General features: G+C 38.4%; 1 protein-coding gene and 1 pseudogene across 1 annotated transcript in view; one reads left to right on the top strand and one right to left on the bottom strand.

Moving 5' to 3' along the window:
• Window positions 1-14,171, bottom strand: part of LOC130838893 (zinc finger protein 607-like) — a 46,131-nt gene extending 31,960 nt beyond the window's left edge. The window contains 4 exon segments of the mRNA XM_057712616.1: window positions 4,865-4,963; window positions 6,055-6,181; window positions 8,032-8,114; window positions 14,001-14,171. Coding sequence (XP_057568599.1) covers window positions 4,865-4,963; window positions 6,055-6,181; window positions 8,032-8,040 — 235 coding nt within the window. The 5' untranslated portion in view covers window positions 8,041-8,114; window positions 14,001-14,171.
• On the top strand, window positions 9,492-9,926 carry LOC130838894 (biogenesis of lysosome-related organelles complex 1 subunit 2-like; annotated as a pseudogene).
• Window positions 14,172-19,558: the final 5,387 nt, after the last annotated feature.

Here is a 19,558-nt window from a genome sequence, read left to right as displayed (position 1 = left end):
TAATAAATAAACGAATTTATTAAAAAAAAAAAAGAACAATGTGAGGGAGTACTGCCAAACTGGAAAGCAAGAGGGGACTGCTGGGACCAAAACAGCCAGAGAAGATTTCCTAATGTGGTATTTGGGTATAAATCAGTATAACATTCAATCACCCTTACCAACAACAACACATGCATGAGAAGGATATAAATCAGTGCGGCAACACTAAACCTAGTAAACAATTTGAAAACCTTCCCACAAAGAAAATTCCAAACACAAGTAGTTTCACTGGTGAATTGTTTCAAACACTTAGTGAAGAAGTACTACCAATTCTAAACAAACTCTTCCAGAAAGTTGAGGAGTGAATCACTCTCTGCAGTTAGTTACTCTGATACCAAAAAAGACAAAAAAAGTATAAGAAGTGAAAATTACACACTACAAAACCTTGTAAACATATATGCAAAATGCTAAACGCTATCTTAACAAACAGATCCCATCAATATATAAAAAAGATAATACATAATGCCTGTCTTAGTCCTTTTGGACTATAACGAAAACTAAAGACTGGGTAGCTTATAAACAACAGAAATTTATCTCACAGTTCCAGAGGCTAAGTCCAAGATCAAGGGACCAGTATTGTCATATTCTGGTGAAGGCCTTCTTCCTGGTTCATAGCCAGTGTTTTCTCAATGCCTCCTCATATGGTGTAAGGGGTGAGGGATCTCTGTGGGAACTCTTAATAAGAACACTAATTCCACTCATGAGGGCTCCACCTTCATGACCTAAGCATCTCCCAAAGGCTTTCCTTCCTAATGCCGTCATCTTTGGGGGTTAGGATTTCAATATATGAATACTGGGGGATAGAAACATTCAGACCACAGCAAGGATCAATCCCAGGAATTTAATATTTGAAAATTCCATCAATATAATTCACTATATTAACAAAATAAAATTTAAAAAACCCATATGGAACTTCCTAGGTGGCGCAGTGGGTAAGAATCCACCTGCCAATGCAGGGGACACGGGTTCGAGCCCTGTCCCAGGATGATACCACATGCCACGGAGCAACTAAGCTCGTGCGCCACAACTATTGAGCCTGTGCTCTAGAGCCTGTGAGCCACAACTACTGAGCCCATGTGCTGCAACTACTGAAGCCCACACGCCCAGAACCTGTGCTCTGCAACAAGCAGGCCACCGCAATGAGAAGGCCATGCACAACAATGAAGAGTAGCCCCCGCTCGCCACAACTAGAGAAAGCCCATGTGCAGCAATGAAGACCCAACACAGCCAATAAAAGTAATTACTTAATTAATTAATTTTAAAAAAACCCATATGGATCATGTCTAAAAAATTTTTTTAAAGCACTTAATAAAAGCCACATCTATCCCTCATAAAAACTCACAGCAAACTAGGAAAAATGAACTTATGCTAATAAAGATCATCTGCAAAAAACCCACAGCTAACATCATATCCAATGGTAAGAGAATTACGCCTACTACATATGATCAGGAACAATAAAAGTTATACCCTCACCCCTTCTACTCAACATTGGACTAGAGGTTCCAGGCAGTGCAATAAACCAAGAAAATAAATAAAGGCATGCAGTAGAAAAATTAAGAAACAAAAATGTCCTTAATCACAGATTACTTAATCATATGTGTAGAAAGTCAAATGTCAACTACAAAACAGCTACTGGAAAATAATAATTGAGTTTAGCAAGGTTGAAGCATATACAACCAACATGTAAATATGAGAGAACAGTCGGGAATTCATATTTTAAAAATACAATTGAAAGTAGTATCAAAATAGGACATAGGGGCTTCCTAGGTGGTGCAGTGGTTAAGAATCCACCTGCCAATGCAGGGGACACAGGTTTGATCCCTGCTCCAGAAAGATCCCACATGCCACGGAACAACTAAGCCCATGTGCCACAACTGTTGAGCCTGCGCTTTAGAGCCCGTGAGCCACAACAATTGAGCCCATGTGCCACAGCTACTGAAGCCCATGCACCTAGAGCCTGTGTCTGCAACAAGAGAAGCCACAGCAATGAGGAGCCCGCGCACCACAACAAAGAGTAGCCCCCACTCATCGCAACTGGAGAAAGCCCATGTGTAGCAATGAAGACCCAACACAGCCAATAAATAAATAAATAAATAAACATAAAAAAACTATAGGACATAATGAGGGATATATCTCACAAAAGATGTGTAAGACCTGTACACTACAAACTACAAAACACTGCTGAGAAACATTAAAGATACAAATAAATGGAGAGACATGAGACATACCATGTTCATGGAATGTAAAACTTGATATTTTAAGATACCAGTAATTATTGCTGAAGACTTCCCTGGTGGCACAGTGGTTAAAAATCTGCCTGCCAGTGCAGGGGACATGGGTTCAATCCTGGTCTGGGAAGATCCCACATGTCGAGGAGGAACTAAGCCCGTCCGTCACAACTACTAAGCCTGCACTCTACAGCACGTGAGCCACAGCTACTGTGCCTGCACACCACAACTACTGAAGCCCATGTGCTCCAGGGCTCGGGTGCTGCAACTACTGAAGACCACATGCCTAGAGCCTGTGCTTCATAACAAGTGAAGCCACCGCACTGAGAAGCAAGGAAGAGTAGCCCCTGCTCCTCACAACTAGAGAAAGAAAGCCCGTGCGCAGCAACAAAGACCCAATGCAGACAAAAATAAATAAAAATAAATAAATTTAAATAATTATTGCTGAATTGATTTAGAGATTCAATGTAACTTCAATAAAAATCCCAGCAGACTGTTTTGTTGTTGTTTATGATGATATTGACAAGCTGGTCCTAAAATTTACAGGGAAGTGCAAAGGACCTAAAAGAGTCCAAACAACTCTGAAAAGACCATAGTACTAAGACTAAATAACACTACTTAATTATAAGACTCACGAAGATACAGTAATCAGCAAGTTGATGTGTCAAGACACATCAATCAATGGAACAGATTATCAGAAATAGATCTATACATATATGAAAAAGTTAATTTCAAAGGCAATAGAGTGGAGAAAGGATAGTCTTTTCAAGAAATGATGCAGGAACAATTGGTATATCCATATGCCAAACAAGGAAAAAAAGAATTCATACTTTGATAAACAAAAATGAACTAAAAAATGGATTACAGACCTGAATGTAAAACATAAAACTGTAAAACTTCTGAAAGGAAACAGAAAAAAATGTGTGACCTTGGGCTAGGCAAAGAATTTTTAGATACAACACCAAAAATCATGATTCGTAAAGAATAAATGGATAAACTTGATTTTGTCAAAGTTAAAAACTTCTGTTCTCCCAAACTCTGCTCCAAGAATGAAAGGAAAAATCACAGTAAACAAGAGAATGTTCAAAAAGAATACCTTTAATGTAAAATATGAAAAAATCACTTACAAGTCCAATAAGAAAACAAACAGCCTAATAGAGCAGAAAAAAAGATTTTAAAAGATACTGCACTAAAGAAGACAGCAAATAACATACTCAACATCATTAGTAATTATGGAGAAATAGATTAAAACCACAACAAAATGCCACTAAATACTGATTTAAAAGGCCAAAATTAAAAAGACTGACCATACCAATTGTTCATAAGATATGGAAGATCCAGACCTCTCTTACAGCTGGTGGAAATGTGAAATGCTATAAAAACACTGTAAAACAGTTTCTTACAAATTTAAACTTATAATCTTATTTATCTAAATCTAAATTTAAAATCTTACAAATTTAAACACACACCTACCATACAATCCAGGCATTCAACTTCTTGGTATTTGGCCAAAAGAAATGAAAGCATATGTCCATTCAAAAATTTATAAACAAATGTCTACAGCACCTTAATTTGTTTTTGCTAAAAACCAGAAATATCCATCAACAGATACTGAATAAACAAGTTGTGGTATAACCAAATACTGGTATAGTACTGAGCCGTAAAAAGTAAAATGCACATAGCAACATGAATGAACTTCAACATAATTGTGCTGACTAAAGGAAGATGAAAAACTTAACACTATTATTCTGTTTATAGAAAACTACAGAAAATGCAATCAACTCTATTGTGATAGAAAGTAGAAAGTACATCAGTGCATACCTAAGGAAGTTGGAGGGGGACAGAGGAGGAAGGATTAGGAAGGGACAAGAAACGCAAAGTTTTGAAAAATAATCATTTTAATAGATTCAGATAAAGCATTTGACAAAATTGAAATTCACAGAAAAAAAAAATCAGCAAACTAGGAACAAAAGAAAACTATCTCAATTCAACAAAGGTCACAAATGAAAAAACCTGCCACAAGAATTTCACTTTCTATGCCAACATGAAAAACACAGTAGAGACCAGAAACAGACACAGATATATACAACGATTTCACTTTTGACAAAGGTAACAAAGCAATCCAACAGGGAAAGGAAATTCTTTTTTTAAAAAATGGTGCTGGAATAGCTGGATATCCATAGGGAAAACATGAGTCCTGAATCCTATTCACACCATAATAAAAAACTAACTCAAAATGGATATATAATAGAATTAGACAGCTCAGACTATTCAAATATTAGCCAGATACAGGAAGGAATGTATTTTTAGACAACAGTCACATTGGAAAAAAGGATCTGGAAAGAATCTGGTCCAAAATTCAGGTAATTGGCTACACGGTAGAAGGAGAGTGACTAGCATGAAATTGGGAGGGAAATATGAGAATAACATGGTGAATGATTAATGAGGTAAAGATGAAGTTGAGATATTTCCTCTTCACATTACAAGACTTCCCTTCACTGAGAAGGTAGCTTTCCAATTAATGTTTCAATGATGTGTTTGCCAGGTTATACAAATGACTTATACAAATGACTTCTGCCTGACCTGCTCATACTTACCTGTACACCAACTTCTTGTTTCTTCTCTCATAACCATCCAGGGCTCTTTTCCTTGCTCCAGTAAGGTAATTACATTTGGCTTAGAAATGGAATGGCCTGCTTTAAAGAAAAAAGGAATACCACACGCTGGAGAAATAAATTGTGACTAGTCAAGGTTAAAATTATAATTATGATAATAAAAGATCACAATGATACTGACTATTGTAAAGAAGAATGAGAGAATTAAAGAACAAGAGATCAGTTAGGTAAGGTAAAGTCTTTGTTTTGCTGTGTTTAAAATTCAAACTCATATGTCCTCTAACTCTAGAGAGCAAACATAATGTGGTTAAAAACCTATTCTGAAGCCTGGGTTCCATTCCTGCCTTTGCTACTTTCCAGCTGGGTATAACTTTGAACAATTCACTTAAACTCACTATACCTCAGTATTCTCATTTATAAAATGGAGATAATAATAGTACTGTTGGGGGAATTAAATCAGTTAATACTATGTTATTTTAATCAGTTAAATCACATAATGTGCTTAGAATGACTACTACACAGTAATCAAAATGTTAGCTATGAACATTATTCTTATGCTCTAATGTCACTAGAGGACACAAGAAAAGATAGCTATAAGATATTCATTCCATTTTGAATGTAATTTTCATGGATTACAAATTTCAACCACAAATCAGATGAACTTTCTTTTAGGAAATAAATTGCTTTGGGTACAGTTTTAAATAAATTCCAATTATCCAATCCATCACCATATAAACTATAGAGGTTCTTTTGATATTGAGAGCAATTCAGGACCCTCTGTCAAGCTGATATCCCTGAAACTGTTTCAGATCATAAAATGGAGTATTAGAGCAATTTGGAGCACAAACGAATAAAAAGCTTGGATCCTTTGACCATGGTTATACAATATATGCCACAAATTTCTAATTTAGTTGCTTGGTCATTATGGAAGAGATGCAAATATAAAAAAAGAACACATGGAGACTTGAATGTGATTGAAGGATAGGGAACATGAAGGTGTTTAATGGAGCTGCCATTTCTAACCTGACAAAGCTCAAACCACTTTTTTGGGAAGAGGAAAAACAAATTTAACTTGTTTCTTGAAAGGCAACCCTGAAAATTACAGTGGAAAAATACACCGCCTATAGAGCGATTGTAAATTAATTTAAATTACTTGAGGCTGATGAACATACCCAGTGAGACCAAGTTACAATAGTTCTCCATCATCACATCCCTGTACAAAGTCTTCTGAACAGGGTCAAGATATTCCCATTCCTGTTGAGAGAAGCCTATGGCCACATCACTGAATGTCAATGATCCCTGAAACAGTAAATACATGTATCACTGGGGAAATTAAAGAAAATACTTTGAAAGTAGAAGCAGAGGAGTTGTTAAACTTCCATGTAGGAAAAGAGAAAATGAAAGCATGTAGGTTGGCAATCTATGATGTGAAAGGAGACTGAAGCACACTGTATACATATATTTTTTAAAAGCCTGCCAAGACGCAGGTCAAATGTCTTCCATACTCTGGGATACTTCTAAATATCTGAACCATTTGGAAATGGACAAAATAATAATGTTTTCCTCCTAAATTAAAAAGCATATACAAGAAAAATGCCCAAATGGTATCTGCCTCAACAATTCTCAATAAATAAATATTTCTCCAAATTTTAGAAAACTGGGTTGCATAAAATTAAGATTTTCTTCAAGTATCGAGTACTATTATGTCAGATTTTGTCATAAGCATTTTTGCTTGATTCAATAAATCCATGTATTATTTTCACATATGACATTGTATTTTATAAATAAATCAGATTTAATCATTTATACAATTAGATGCACATTTGGAAGGTTTTCCACAATTCTAAGGTTCTATTTTCACCAACTACATATAATGATATGCATTTTTGTTGCCATCTACCATTTCTCACTGAACACTTTCCTTATCCTGAGTGTAGTAGGTAACTTCATCGATTACCAATGATCTTCATTTCCTGGTATTTAAGTCCTCATGTAATCCTCTCCCTTTGAATGTGGGCTGAACTCAGTGAGAGAGAATTATTTCTAACGAATAGAAAATGGGAAAGTGATGGAATGTCACGTCCAACATTAGCTTATAAAAAACTATGATTTCCACATTGCTTATTCTTTCTCGCTGTCTCACTTGCTCACTCTGATGAAGCCAGCTACCACATTGTGAGCTGCCCTAAAGAGAGCCCCACATAACAATAAACCAAGAGCAGTCGCCAGCCAATGGCTACTGAGGAAGTGAGGCCCTCAATCCAACAACCATGAAGAAATGGATCGTCAACAACCACTTCAATGAGCTTGGATGCAGATCCACTCAAAGTTGAGCTTTAAAATGACTGCAATCCTGACCAACACACTGATAACCCTGTAAGAGACCCAGAGTGGAAGAGCCAAGCTAAACCTCATCCAGATAATCCAGACTCACTGAAACTGTGAGATAAATGTTTGCTGCTTTAAGATACTATGTTTCAGAGTAATTAATTATGTACTAAAAGATAATTCATTGATTTAAATGATACTGAAAAAGGCTGGTCAATTATACAGATGTTACACAAACTTAGCATGTCTCATTCAACAACAAAATAGCCTTAGTATTTCTGTCTCATGGCTCTCCTACCAAATCCATGATCTCCATGTTAAAAGCCCCAAATATATACTAATCCACACAAAGCAGGAATTTTATACCATACTAAGATTCAGGTCATTCAATGATAAATTCCACCTCATCTACCTGGAAACCTTGGGTCTGCAGAAAACTTCAGTCTTACCATGGATAGTTAAACAGAACCATTGTCTCCATCTCCAGACTATAGATATGACCTGCATAACATAAATCTCTACTCCAAAGAACTTAACCCCACAATTCCATCACTGCCCTTAATTGAATGGGCACTTAAAGAATGGGCACTTAAAATAACTTGAATAATCTGGACAACAATTACATGAACACTAGTTAGTTTCGAATGGGCCAAAGAGAGACAGTGCTAGGTAATTTGGCCACATATTTTCCTGGAACGATAGCTAGGAAACAGGTTATTTGAGGGAATCTTCTCTTAGGAAACTTCAGGAAAATTAATGGAAATACTTACATGACCAAAAAAAATACACATATTTCAACAAGGAGAGAAACATCAACTTACATGGGCCATGGTTTTAGACCTGCAAGAGCTGATCAATCCTCTGGGTTCCTCTACCAAAAAAGCAGAGTCCAGAAAATTCAGACCTGGGAGAAGAGAAAGACCTTGAGACCAGTTGTGCTTTAGTGTTTCCCCACTGGGCTTAAGTTAATATTACCATTTATGCTCTTCCATTCCAGATTCCAAATTACTTCGTATCACACACAACTTGGGTAAGTTAGGATTCTGGACAAACCCATTTCCTCGCTCAACTGTCAGGGGTCTCAGATGCAGAGTCGTTTTTGCATTGAAACCAGACCCAGATACTTCAGTAGAAAATTTTCTGGCCAATGTACCATTGTGATCAGGTTGATATGAACCTGAGATTTGGCAGTTGTGTCCTGCTCTGAGCAGATCTTCCTCTTTCTATTCTCAACTTCAAGAGAGAAAAAGGCCACACAGTCCAAATCAGAACCTCTTTTGTGGCCTTGAAAGTGGCTGAAGTTGATCAAAATATCAGAGATGGACAAGGTATGTTCAGCATTCTGAGTCTAGCAACGCTTATTAGTTAAATATGACAGACCAACATTATACTAGAATACACAAGTAGTCATTAAATGTTATTGTTTGTTTTTATTCATTAATTTATTTATTGGCTGTGTTGGGTCTTCATTGCTGGGCACAGGCTTTCTCTAGCTGCAGCGAGCGGGGGCTACTCTTCGTTGTGGTGTGCAGGCTTCAGCAGTTGTGGCTCATGGGCTTAGTTACTCCACAGCATGTGGGATCTTCCCTACCCAGGGATTGAACCCAAGTCCCCTGCATTGGCAGGCAGATTCTTAACCGCTGCGCCACCAGGGAAGTCCCTCATTAAATGTTAAATTGGGAAGAATATTTAAAGATGTGGAAAATGTTCCATATATAATATCAATAGAAAAGTCAGATTGACTAATATATTTCTATTCATAAAATACAAAAGCATATTCATCAATACAGAGAAAAGAATGACAACTGTGAAACAGAGGATAGAAAAGTCTGGAAATATATATGGCCATATATTAACATAATTTTGGTTATGTTTTGTGTTGTTTTGTTTTTGGGGGGCTGTCTTTAGAAATGAATCACTGTGTATTCAGTTGTTTTTAGTTCATACGTGAAACAATCAAACTAAGACTAGTGAAGACATAAAAAATAACTTTGCCATGATCAGAATTTGACATCGGCAATCCCTATCTTTTTGCTTATATCTTTGTTCCACCCCCCCCCAACAAAGATTACTTCATAATCATTGTAAGAATTGACATAGGACTTGAAGTATTTTTTTTTAATTTGTTAAGCTGAAGACTTGCACAAAGTTCTTTGTTCTTTAAATTCAGATCATTTTACTAAATGGCTTATATTTTGTTTCCTTTGGATCCCAATATCTCATTTTATAATTTCTTCTCAGTTATATTGGAATTTTGGCTAAAAAAAACTTGGGAACAGGGCCGGGCATGGCGGCGGTGGCCGAGGGTGTGCCCACGACCCACAGTGAGGAGCCCGTTCCAGGTGATGTTGTCGTGGAGACAGCTGAGGAAGCAAAGGAGCCCGCAGAGGCTGACATTACTGAGCTCTGCCAGGACATGTTCTCCAAAATGGCAACTTACCTAACTGGGGAACTGACAGCCACCATTGAAGACTATAAGCTTCTGGAAAATATGAATAAACTAACCAGCCTGAAGTATCTTGAAATGAAAGATACTGCTATAAACATTAGTAGAAACTTAAAGGACTTAAATTAGAAGTATGCTGGATTGCAGCCTTATCTGGATCAGATCAATATAATTGAGGAGCAGGTAGCAGCTCTTAAGCAGGCAGCCTACAAGTTGGATGCGCATTCAAAACAACTGGAAGCCAAATACAAGAAGCTGGAGAAGCGATGAAAAACTTATTCCTGTGGGACAATTTTTTAATGTGGAAAGAATGTTTTATAAGACCTGAATCTTGAGGCTGATGAATTGTCAAAACTCTTCAAAAGGCAACTATGCTGGTCGTCCCAGAAACATCGCAATATTGGAGTAAACTGGAGGACTGTGGCTACTCCTGGAGGAACTTCTTTTGAGGCAGAATCCCTCAGAAAATCACACTTATAACTCCTTACCTTTTATTTGAATGCTTCATCATCCATTCAGGACAGAGAGTCTCTCAAGTTTGGATAAGTCTGGGCTTGCCAGTAGAATCAAATGAGAGGGGCTGTTTTCCCTGGTGCAGTTGATTACTACATAATTTTCTTAAATGGTTGGTTTTTGAGTTACTGTGTAAATGATTGTTTTTTCTATTAAGGATGGAATATATTGCTAACAAGATTCTAAATTAAAAAAGGAAAACAAAACAAAACAAAACAAACAAACAAAAAAACCTTGGGAACAGTCCCTGAGTAATCTCTTTTGTGAAGTGATGACAGTCTCAATACAGCTTTATTTCAGATCTTTTTCAAAGAATTTATCTTGTTTCTGAACCTGTCAGTTTTGTCATGATATCCTCCAGATAGTTGAATGATTTTACCTATTAATTTTGCTATGCATCTAATATCATTAGAATGAAATCTACAAGATATAAAGGTTATAGTAAAAAACCCACTTATTGCCATACAGATCCCATGTGCTCAGTATTATTTGTTTATGTGCTTGCTGTCACTATAGATACACTGATGTCTCCTTTAGGTCACCTAACTCGCACAAGTGGCCTTTATCACACACTACCTTACAATTATTCCTATTCAGATTTTAACTTCCTTCACAGATTACAAGTACACCGAAGAAAGTAATTATGTCTTTTTAGTGATTGTATTACTTTAAATATTATACTTTCCAGGTCTGGCATATTTTAAACAATTAAAAGAAGTATGATTTTTGACTACAAAATACCACTGTTAAAAAAATTTTAAAGGAAGTAACTTATAGAAGTTCACAAGGTACATGCACAAGGATGTTCATCAGAGAATAATTTTCGATAGTCCAAAATTAAAAACATAAAAATCTCACAGCGGACAAACAGGTTAAATATATTATAGTCTGCTATATTGTGACATACTACGCCATTCTTAATAAGGATGATATTAAACCATGTAACTGAGGGAAAACAATATTAAAAGAATTGCTCAGTAAAGAAGGTAGGTCTAAAAAAGCATGCATAATTTACATCCCGTTGAAATTAAGAAAAATACTTCAATGCCGATTTCCTCATCAGCAAAGTAGGGATAAATATATCACGTATGATATATGACTAGTTTGACGTTAATTCTGGTGCTTCCTGGTTTTATTATATGAGGGTAAGTCAAAAATTATAAGTACTCCGGTTATATTAAAACTTCTATAAATTCTACAGCCAGAGTGCAGATAATTTTTGACTCACCCCTATATTAAAACTTGTGCTTCTTGGGTTTCCTCTTTCTTATAATTCTAATATTTAAAATTTTAGGAGCTACATTTGAGAAAACAGATTTCTGCTTAATAAAATCATGAATTTGGACTTCCCATGTGGCGGAGTGTTAAGAATCCACCTGCCAATGCAGGGGACATGGGTTCAATCCCTGGTCCAAGAAGATCCCACATGCCACAGAGCAACTAAGCCTGTGCACCACAACTACTGAGCCTGTGCTCTGGAGCCTGTGAGCCACAACTATTGATCCTGAGTGCCACAACTACTGAAGTCCTCGCACCTAGAGCCCATGCTCTGCAACAAGCCACCGCAATGAGAAGCCTGCACATTACAACGAAGAGTAGCCCCTGCTTGCCACAACTAGAGAAAAGCCCCCGCACAGCAAAAAAGACCCAACGCAGCCAAGTAAATAAATAAATAAACAAACAAATAAATGATTTTTAAAAACCATTAATTAAAGAGAGAACGAGATTATCAGACAAGAAAAGAGAAAATGTCTCCTTCCTCAGTCTGCAGCAGCTATAGAGAGCAAGAAAAACTGTTATGAATCATAAACCTGTTCAAAGATCAGCATGATAAAACTGAGAATACTGACTGGAGAATGAATCTTATTCTTCGCACAACACAGAGATTTACGTAAACATTTATAAATATAATCATTATTTTCTGGTATAACAACTATGGTTGGAAATATTGTTTGTACTTGCAAGACACCTGCAAATCAGAGATTAGTGTTATTTTTTCTGAAAATAAGCTTAAATCTTTAAATTATTAACTCTGAAAGCGTGTCTTACTTAGTAATATGGTACTCTGGTAATTAAGTTTTAAATAATACTTGTAATAACTAAAAGGTTTAACTACTTGTAATGCTTTTCCCACAAGATTCTATGCCTTTCCCTCTTTTCCCTACATGTAGAGGGGTATAAAGAAATCTATCATTGGATTAGATTTCTTTTTTGAACTATGAGTTGGACTCCTTGTCTCCTTTATTTGATCAATTTTATTCTGCCAAACAAAACCACACAAAAATGGAAAAATAAAAATTGGAAAAATACACACCAAAATGTTAAAGTGATTATCAATAAGCAGGAAGATCATGGGTTATCCCTGCTTTCTTCTCAATAAATTCCCTAAGGAAATGAAAATTCTTTGCAATAAGCCTGTATTAATTCCATTATCACAAATAAAATATAAAGATATTTCAAAGTATTAAAATATTTACAGACATCACTTTGGGAAGAGGCCATATTTTCCTCACTTAAAAAATTTGTTGGGACTTCCCTGGTGGCGCAGTGGTTAAGGCTCCACACTCTAAATGCAGGGGGCCCAGGTTCCATCCCTGGACAGGGAACTAGATCCCACATGCGTGCCACAACTAAGACCCAGCGCAAACAAATAAATAAAATAAATGTTTTTTAAAAATTTGTTAATACTAGACCTACAATGAAAAAAAACCCAATATGATCATAGCCAATTTTTTTCTTGTAATGACTAATTCTTATAAACAGGAATTTTATTATCTACATAATAGTCTACCTCATGGATGTCGTGTGATTTTCTTAACCATTCCATTAGTATAAGCATTAATTCTGTGCAAAATCATCCCAAGGTATAACAGTCTTTGCAGATCAATTACCCAGGTCTAATCTTTTGGTTTATGCACATCTTTAAACAATGCATTTTTACAAATATATGCAGTAATTCTATACAAGTACAAGGGATTTATGGCCCCCTGTAAACCCCAAAATACAAAGGACCCCTGGATCAGAACACTTGTTCTGGAAGACTAGCGTCCACCTAGCCCTTGACATGCAAGCACTTATCACATTAACTTCATATTTTCGTCACTGCTTTATAGAAATCTGAAGGGTGAATGACACAGAATAAAAACAATGTTGAGCATTTACTGTGTTCCACTCTTCAAGATTACTAAACCCGCTGTGACCTCATAAATATAACCAGAATTAAGTAGGATTGTGCATTCTGTACCAAGGCTCCCAGCAGGTTTCTCCCGTCAGAGATCATACTTTCATACTCAAATGCTTTCATACTCAAACACACAAACGAGCCCCAGAGAACTGCCAGGGAGAGTAATCCGAGGGAGGAATCCTACTCTTGGGAGTCTTTTTATCCATACGTTCCTAGGAGCCTGTCTCGCGGCAATTCTTGATTTAAAATTCCGATCTCAGCAGCTGGTATGTACTTTCTTGCTGGAAGGTGTCTTGTAGGACTCAAAACCAGATTTCCCAACTGGGCCCACATTCTTTGGGAGAAGTACATGTTTGAGAGCAGCCTAGAAGCAGCAAAGGGGAAAAAGAACTATGTGTCGCATGGCACCACAGAGCCACTGCAATCCACATTCACAAAAGGGATAAGCACCCTGTGTCTCCGTCACACACGGACGAACACATACAATCTCAGCCTCACAATCGCACTCACTCTAAGACAGAAAGAAAACCACCCTCGCCGATGCTCAAGCGCCCACAGCCCCGAGGGGACGGGCGGACTCCTGCGGGCGCGCTCCGGGCGGCCACGCTTTGAGCGCCTCCCGCAATCCCACCCTCACCTTCACTCACCGTCCCTCGCGGGCTCCAGCTACGTCTGCACAGTCGTCTCCGCGGCGACCCAAGCCTGATTCTTCCTCGGGCGGGTGCCACTCAACGCGCAGTTCGCAACAGGGACGCGGAAAAAGAACCGGAGGTCAAAGTCACCTCGTCGTCTGTGGGACGCGGGGTTCCAGCTGGTTAAAGTCCTGAAGCAAAGCAACCGCCCGCCGGGGCCCGGAGACTTCTGGGAACGACCGCCGGGGTGCGCCTGCGCGGCGCAGATCTCCCAACGCCTGGAGGCTCCACCTGAGGTTCCCAGCGGCAGGAGGAGGCGGGTCAGGGTGGAGCCGGACCAAAGAATTGTGAGGAGGAGACTGCGGAGCTCTTCTTTCCTGAGGCTTTAAGCCTGCGTCTGTAGAGTCCGCCCAGTTGAATCAGTAATATGACCCCGAGGGCCATCGAGTGCGAGCTCTTGAAGGTGACTTCGTAATCCAACCAAACTCTGTGTGTGTGTGTGCGTGTGTGTGTGTGCGCGCGCGCGCGTGCAAGGTGAATGTATCCCTTCCCTAAAACGCTCATTCCACTCGAAATGCCACAGGTACTGACTACTCCCGTTTTAGAGCTGAAGCCTCTGAGGTTACATAAGGAGTATAACATTGTACTGTTGATCAGCAAAACCGTGTTTCCAGGTGAGAAAAGCTGGATAGTGAGACTTTATATTCTCATTGTAGAAAAAGGAGAATGAATTTTGGTCCCTTTTCCAAAGATACTGATTGCAGGAGTTCGCTGAAAACTAGAACAAAAAGCAATACCTTATTTACATTTTACAATATTATGTCCACTAGAAATTGTTAAGCGATTCTTTTCATCCCTCTGCTCTATTGAGAACCGGTGAGCTTGGCTGCATTTTAAAAGCCCACAGGTTGAGAAACATCTTTTAATTCGTAATGCCTGGTCATGGCATCTCATTGAAAAATATTTTGCTTCTCAGTTGTTTGAATAGTGAAGATAAATCAGGCTCAAAATCTGAGAAGAGGGAGAGTCTTCTGGGCTATCAGAAGAATCAATGTTGCGCTCATATATATATTTAGATTCATGAGTAAATTCAGCAAATGGGAAATACAAAGTTCTCAGCAAATCGGAAATATAAAGTTCTCATCAAAGGATGCCCATATTTCAGTTATCAGCATTACAACATTTTAAATATGCAGTCCATGCATAGATTAACATTTCAAAAGGATATAAAATTTAATTTAAAATGTGATCAACCTCTTATGTCATATATTTTAGACATCCAGTAGCTAACCTTACCATGCACAGCATTTTGATTTTAGTGTATATAGCCTTCCAGATGTTATTTTATTTTTTCTCTTCTCATAAAAATTATTTTGACATTAAAAAAATTTTATTGAAGTATAGTTGATTTACAATGTTGTGTTAATTTCTGTACAGCAAAGTGACTCAGTTATACATATACTTTTTCGTATTCTTTTCCATTATGGTTTAATCACCATACTTGATTAACGAGTAGGACCTTGTTGTTTCAGATGTTATTTTAAAATAAAATATACAGTGTTACACACATACACATGAATACGAAATGTATATGTAATTTCAAATACTATATGCCTATAAAAGTATATGTTTCTTTTTCTTCACACAAATGTGTTTCCGTATCAGTACATAAAGAGTGTCATCATTTTCAACAACTGCAAAATAGGCCACAGTATGTGTAGCTGAACCCTTCTTTAAGAAACAAAACTCTACAAATGAATATTATGGGTTTTCCTACTTTTTTCTTACAAACAATGCTCAATTAATATCACTCCATAAACTTTAGTTTGCACATCCCTAGGCTTATATGTAAGTTAACTTCTCGAAAGTGGACTTGCGTTTTGCAAGTTAACTTGTGATACTGACAGATTTCTCATTGTGATTATACCATTTTACGTTTTCACAGCAGTGTAAGAATGTCTATTTCTGCTACCAACATTTTCCCATTTTAACTCTCAGTTCCCCCCCACCACTTTAACTCACAGTTCTTATTCTAATGTTCTACTTTCACCCAACCTTAAGAAAGAATCTAAAAGAGTCCTTTTCCATTTGAGTCCAAGCTGATTGAAGGTTCCTTTACCTATAATAACTATAATTTTAGCTTTATCGGTCTTACAAAAAGGGCAAAAGTGTAATATTAGTTTGTAGGCTCAGCAAAATAAAATTTCAATCACAGACATATAGGTTGACAACATGATCTAGCATTCCTATTTGAAGGTTAACTGAGCTTTATAAAAAAATCTTTCTCAGTGTAGCTGCTAACTCATGGAATAGCTGCTGACAACTCATGGAATAGCAGTAAAAATGAGTAGGCAGGTGTTTTTTCAGCTAGTGTTGATGGAGGGAGTCCTGCCCTAGGGTCTGAAGATATCTTATTACACACCTAGATACTAGACAGATGAGATTGACAGCAGACTATGAGTCAAGTATCCTCAGATCCTAGGGGAGATGGACACAACATGTCACAGGGTGGTGTCACTTGGGAGCAGAGTAAAACAACAGGAGCTGTGGGAGCAGGATTTCTACTAACAAGAGGATGAGGTGCCCCCTGGTTGCTGTGTAAGGATGTGATTGACTTCTTTGATTAATTTTGTGGCTGACAGGGAGATGAACCCCAATAGGTTGAAGACCAGGTGGAGTGCAGATGGTTTGGCTGATATGGGATCTGACCAGTTGAAAGCCTTTCCCACTGAGTGGTGGGCCTATCTGGTGAGAAGAGGGGAACTCATGGTTAGGCTTTCAGGCCCTATGAGGTTCTGATATTAAGACAGCACATGAAAATTTTAGGCCTTACAATACAAGAGAAGGAAGGAAGCACATGAAATATTTGCTCTCTTGTGATTTCATTACAAAAATTAATAAAATTATCTAAGAAATTCTGGGAAAAAAAAGAATCAAATCATGCATTATACAGTTCTTGTATAAAAACCAGTGTGAACATTTTAAGATGTTGTTACAAGGATTTTTTGATGTACATTTTAACACACTACTTAGTATGTAATACCTCCTGCTTTTTGCACTATCATAATAAAATGCTTTCCACAATATATTTTAAAAAATTTTTATTTTATAATGGAGTATAGTTGATTTACAATGCACAATATATTAAAAAAAAACACCTTATACAGCTAATAGAAATGGGTGAAGGTGGTCAAAAGCTACACATTTCCAATTATAAAATAAATAAGTCAGGGGGATATAATATACAGAATGGTGATTGTAGTTAATAATACTCTATTACATACTTGAAAGTTGCTAAGAGAGATCTTTTTTTTTTTCACCACTCACCTTTTGGGTGTTACTTCTCCAGTGGTATAAGCAAGGATTCAGGGGGGCTCTGCAAAGGTTATGGTCAGAAATGCAGTGTGCCCGCTTCAGTGGTACTCGCTTGGCTGCTCATGTTCCGAAGTTAGAAAGGCAAACTAGTAAGTTTCTTCAAAGGTATGGTGAAAGCACAGGATGACAGGGGTTGGGGCAGCAGGCTAAGATTTGTGAACCCACCCTGAGAATTCCTTTCATGAGATGACCCAGAACCTGCTTTGCCGGAACCTGCCGGCAAAATCAATCAGGTCCTTAGGCAAACACGAGGCGGCTAGGAAATAAAGAAAGACAGACAAAAGATGGGGTCGAGAGGATCAGAAGCCTCTAGGGCAACTGACAAACTTCTTTATTATGCGGTGGCCTTTAATACCCTTTCAGAACAAAGGGGGACATCAAAAGAAATGACTCCTTCTTTGTTGTAACTTGTTCTATCTCTTCAAGGGCACCAGGAACTTGCGTAGTAGCCTGTACCCTACATGGTCTCAGGATGTTCTCATACGATAAGGAGTCTGTGGGAACACATACTGCAGCTCAAGGAATCACATGCTCTTTGTTTAAGCACATACTCAAGGTCAGGGGTGGCGGGACAGAGAGCTATGTTTGTTTTACACAAATCCTTGAATTGAGGCAGCTCCCAGGGCCATGTCCTGGGAGCAGGACCCCTTTCTCAGGGCTGCTCCCCGCACTGCTTGAGGAATTAGAAACTAATCTGCTACCTGGCCAGCCTCTTCCTTCCCCGAAGGAACACCTGCTCAGAAAAGCAGCTCCCAAGAGCCCATCTTTCATTGCTCTGGATGCCACAGATTGGTAGGGGGCTGAATGCTGTCAGAATGGGCCCATATAACCCAGTCAGTGGCCACCATTGAAACTGATCCCGGTATCTCCCACCAGACAAACTCCTCTCAGGTCTCAGAACCAGGAACAGCCATGCTTTTCCAGAACATTACACAGACACCAGATTGTAGCACTCAATCTATTTCCCTCTTCACTTTGGCTGCTATGAAGATAAAGCCAAGTTTCCTACCAACCTTTGCTAGAGTCTACAGTATCTTATAGAATGCTGCCTAAGGGAATACCTTTATCCCAGCTTCATCTTATTTTTTCCTATCTTTGTCTTTGCCACCATTTTCTAACTTAAAGTATGCTATATTCTGATAAGTCCTTCTAGTTCTTCAGTTGTCAGTAGGATGGACTTCTAAATCTGACAGTGAACCTGCCTTGAAACCCCACCAAAGGCAAAGCAACCCAAGAGACTCACTAAGATCCTCGTAAGAACGGCAGTAGTTGAAAAGCACGTAAGCTGCCAGCACCATAGAAAGCCCAGCAACGCTTCCTTTCTTCATGTTGAAGTATTTGTTGTAATACCTGTAATAACCTGCAAACAGGAGAGGAAGTGACTCCTCTGAGAGCACATTCTACACATTCTTCTATGAGAGGGCAAAGCTGAGGAAAGGCCTCGGGGCAGGAGGAAATAGTATGCAAAAGATAGGCACAGGGTGGCCAAAATTATAAAGAAAAATGGAGGAGAGGGGCCCCTCAGGAGGCTGGCGACCATGCAGGCCCCCAAAGGATGATGACATGGTTTCCACAGGACCAATCTGACTAGTCGTGCACTTTAAAATGCACAGACCTGCAGGACAGACCATTTCAAATATTTATCTCAGAAGTTTTGTCTGACAGGGAGATGAGCATTATCGACTGATGTTCCCTACATTTCAAACTCATTTTCCTCAAGTCTTATGACGTTTCTTTAAGATGGACAGAGGCAGTGGTACAGACTCCAAGCAATAGAAAACATTTCCTTGTCTGAAATGCCTCAGAGCCAGCCTTTGATAGGACCCCTCAAACACGGAAATTCAAGGGCTAACAATCTCGTCCAGTCCCTCTCTAAATACCTTGCTGGCCTGAGAAGGCTTTTATTGGCCAAATTAAGGAGAAAAAGAGGCCTGAAGACCCAGAGACTTGCTTTTATTTACACATGCCCATAAGGCACTGACCTCTTTGAAATGCTCCAGCAACGCCTTTAGGGATGAAATCCCGCATTAGCATCCAGCTTGCCAGCTCCCTCAATTTGACATCCAGGAGCTTCTTCTCCTTCAGCGGGACAACTGACGCCATCTTGGAGTCCTGGCTGTTCGCTCCTAAGAGAGATCTTAAAAGTTCTCATCATAAGAAAAAAAATGTAAGTATGAATGGTGACCCATGGTAACTAG

Source organism: Hippopotamus amphibius, chromosome 16 (genome assembly GCF_030028045.1).
Source record: "Hippopotamus amphibius kiboko isolate mHipAmp2 chromosome 16, mHipAmp2.hap2, whole genome shotgun sequence".
In the NCBI taxonomy this organism is placed as follows: domain Eukaryota; kingdom Metazoa; phylum Chordata; class Mammalia; order Artiodactyla; family Hippopotamidae; genus Hippopotamus; species Hippopotamus amphibius.
The sequence above is the reverse complement of the archived record's forward strand: the minus strand, read 5'-3'. Positions and strand labels throughout refer to the sequence as shown.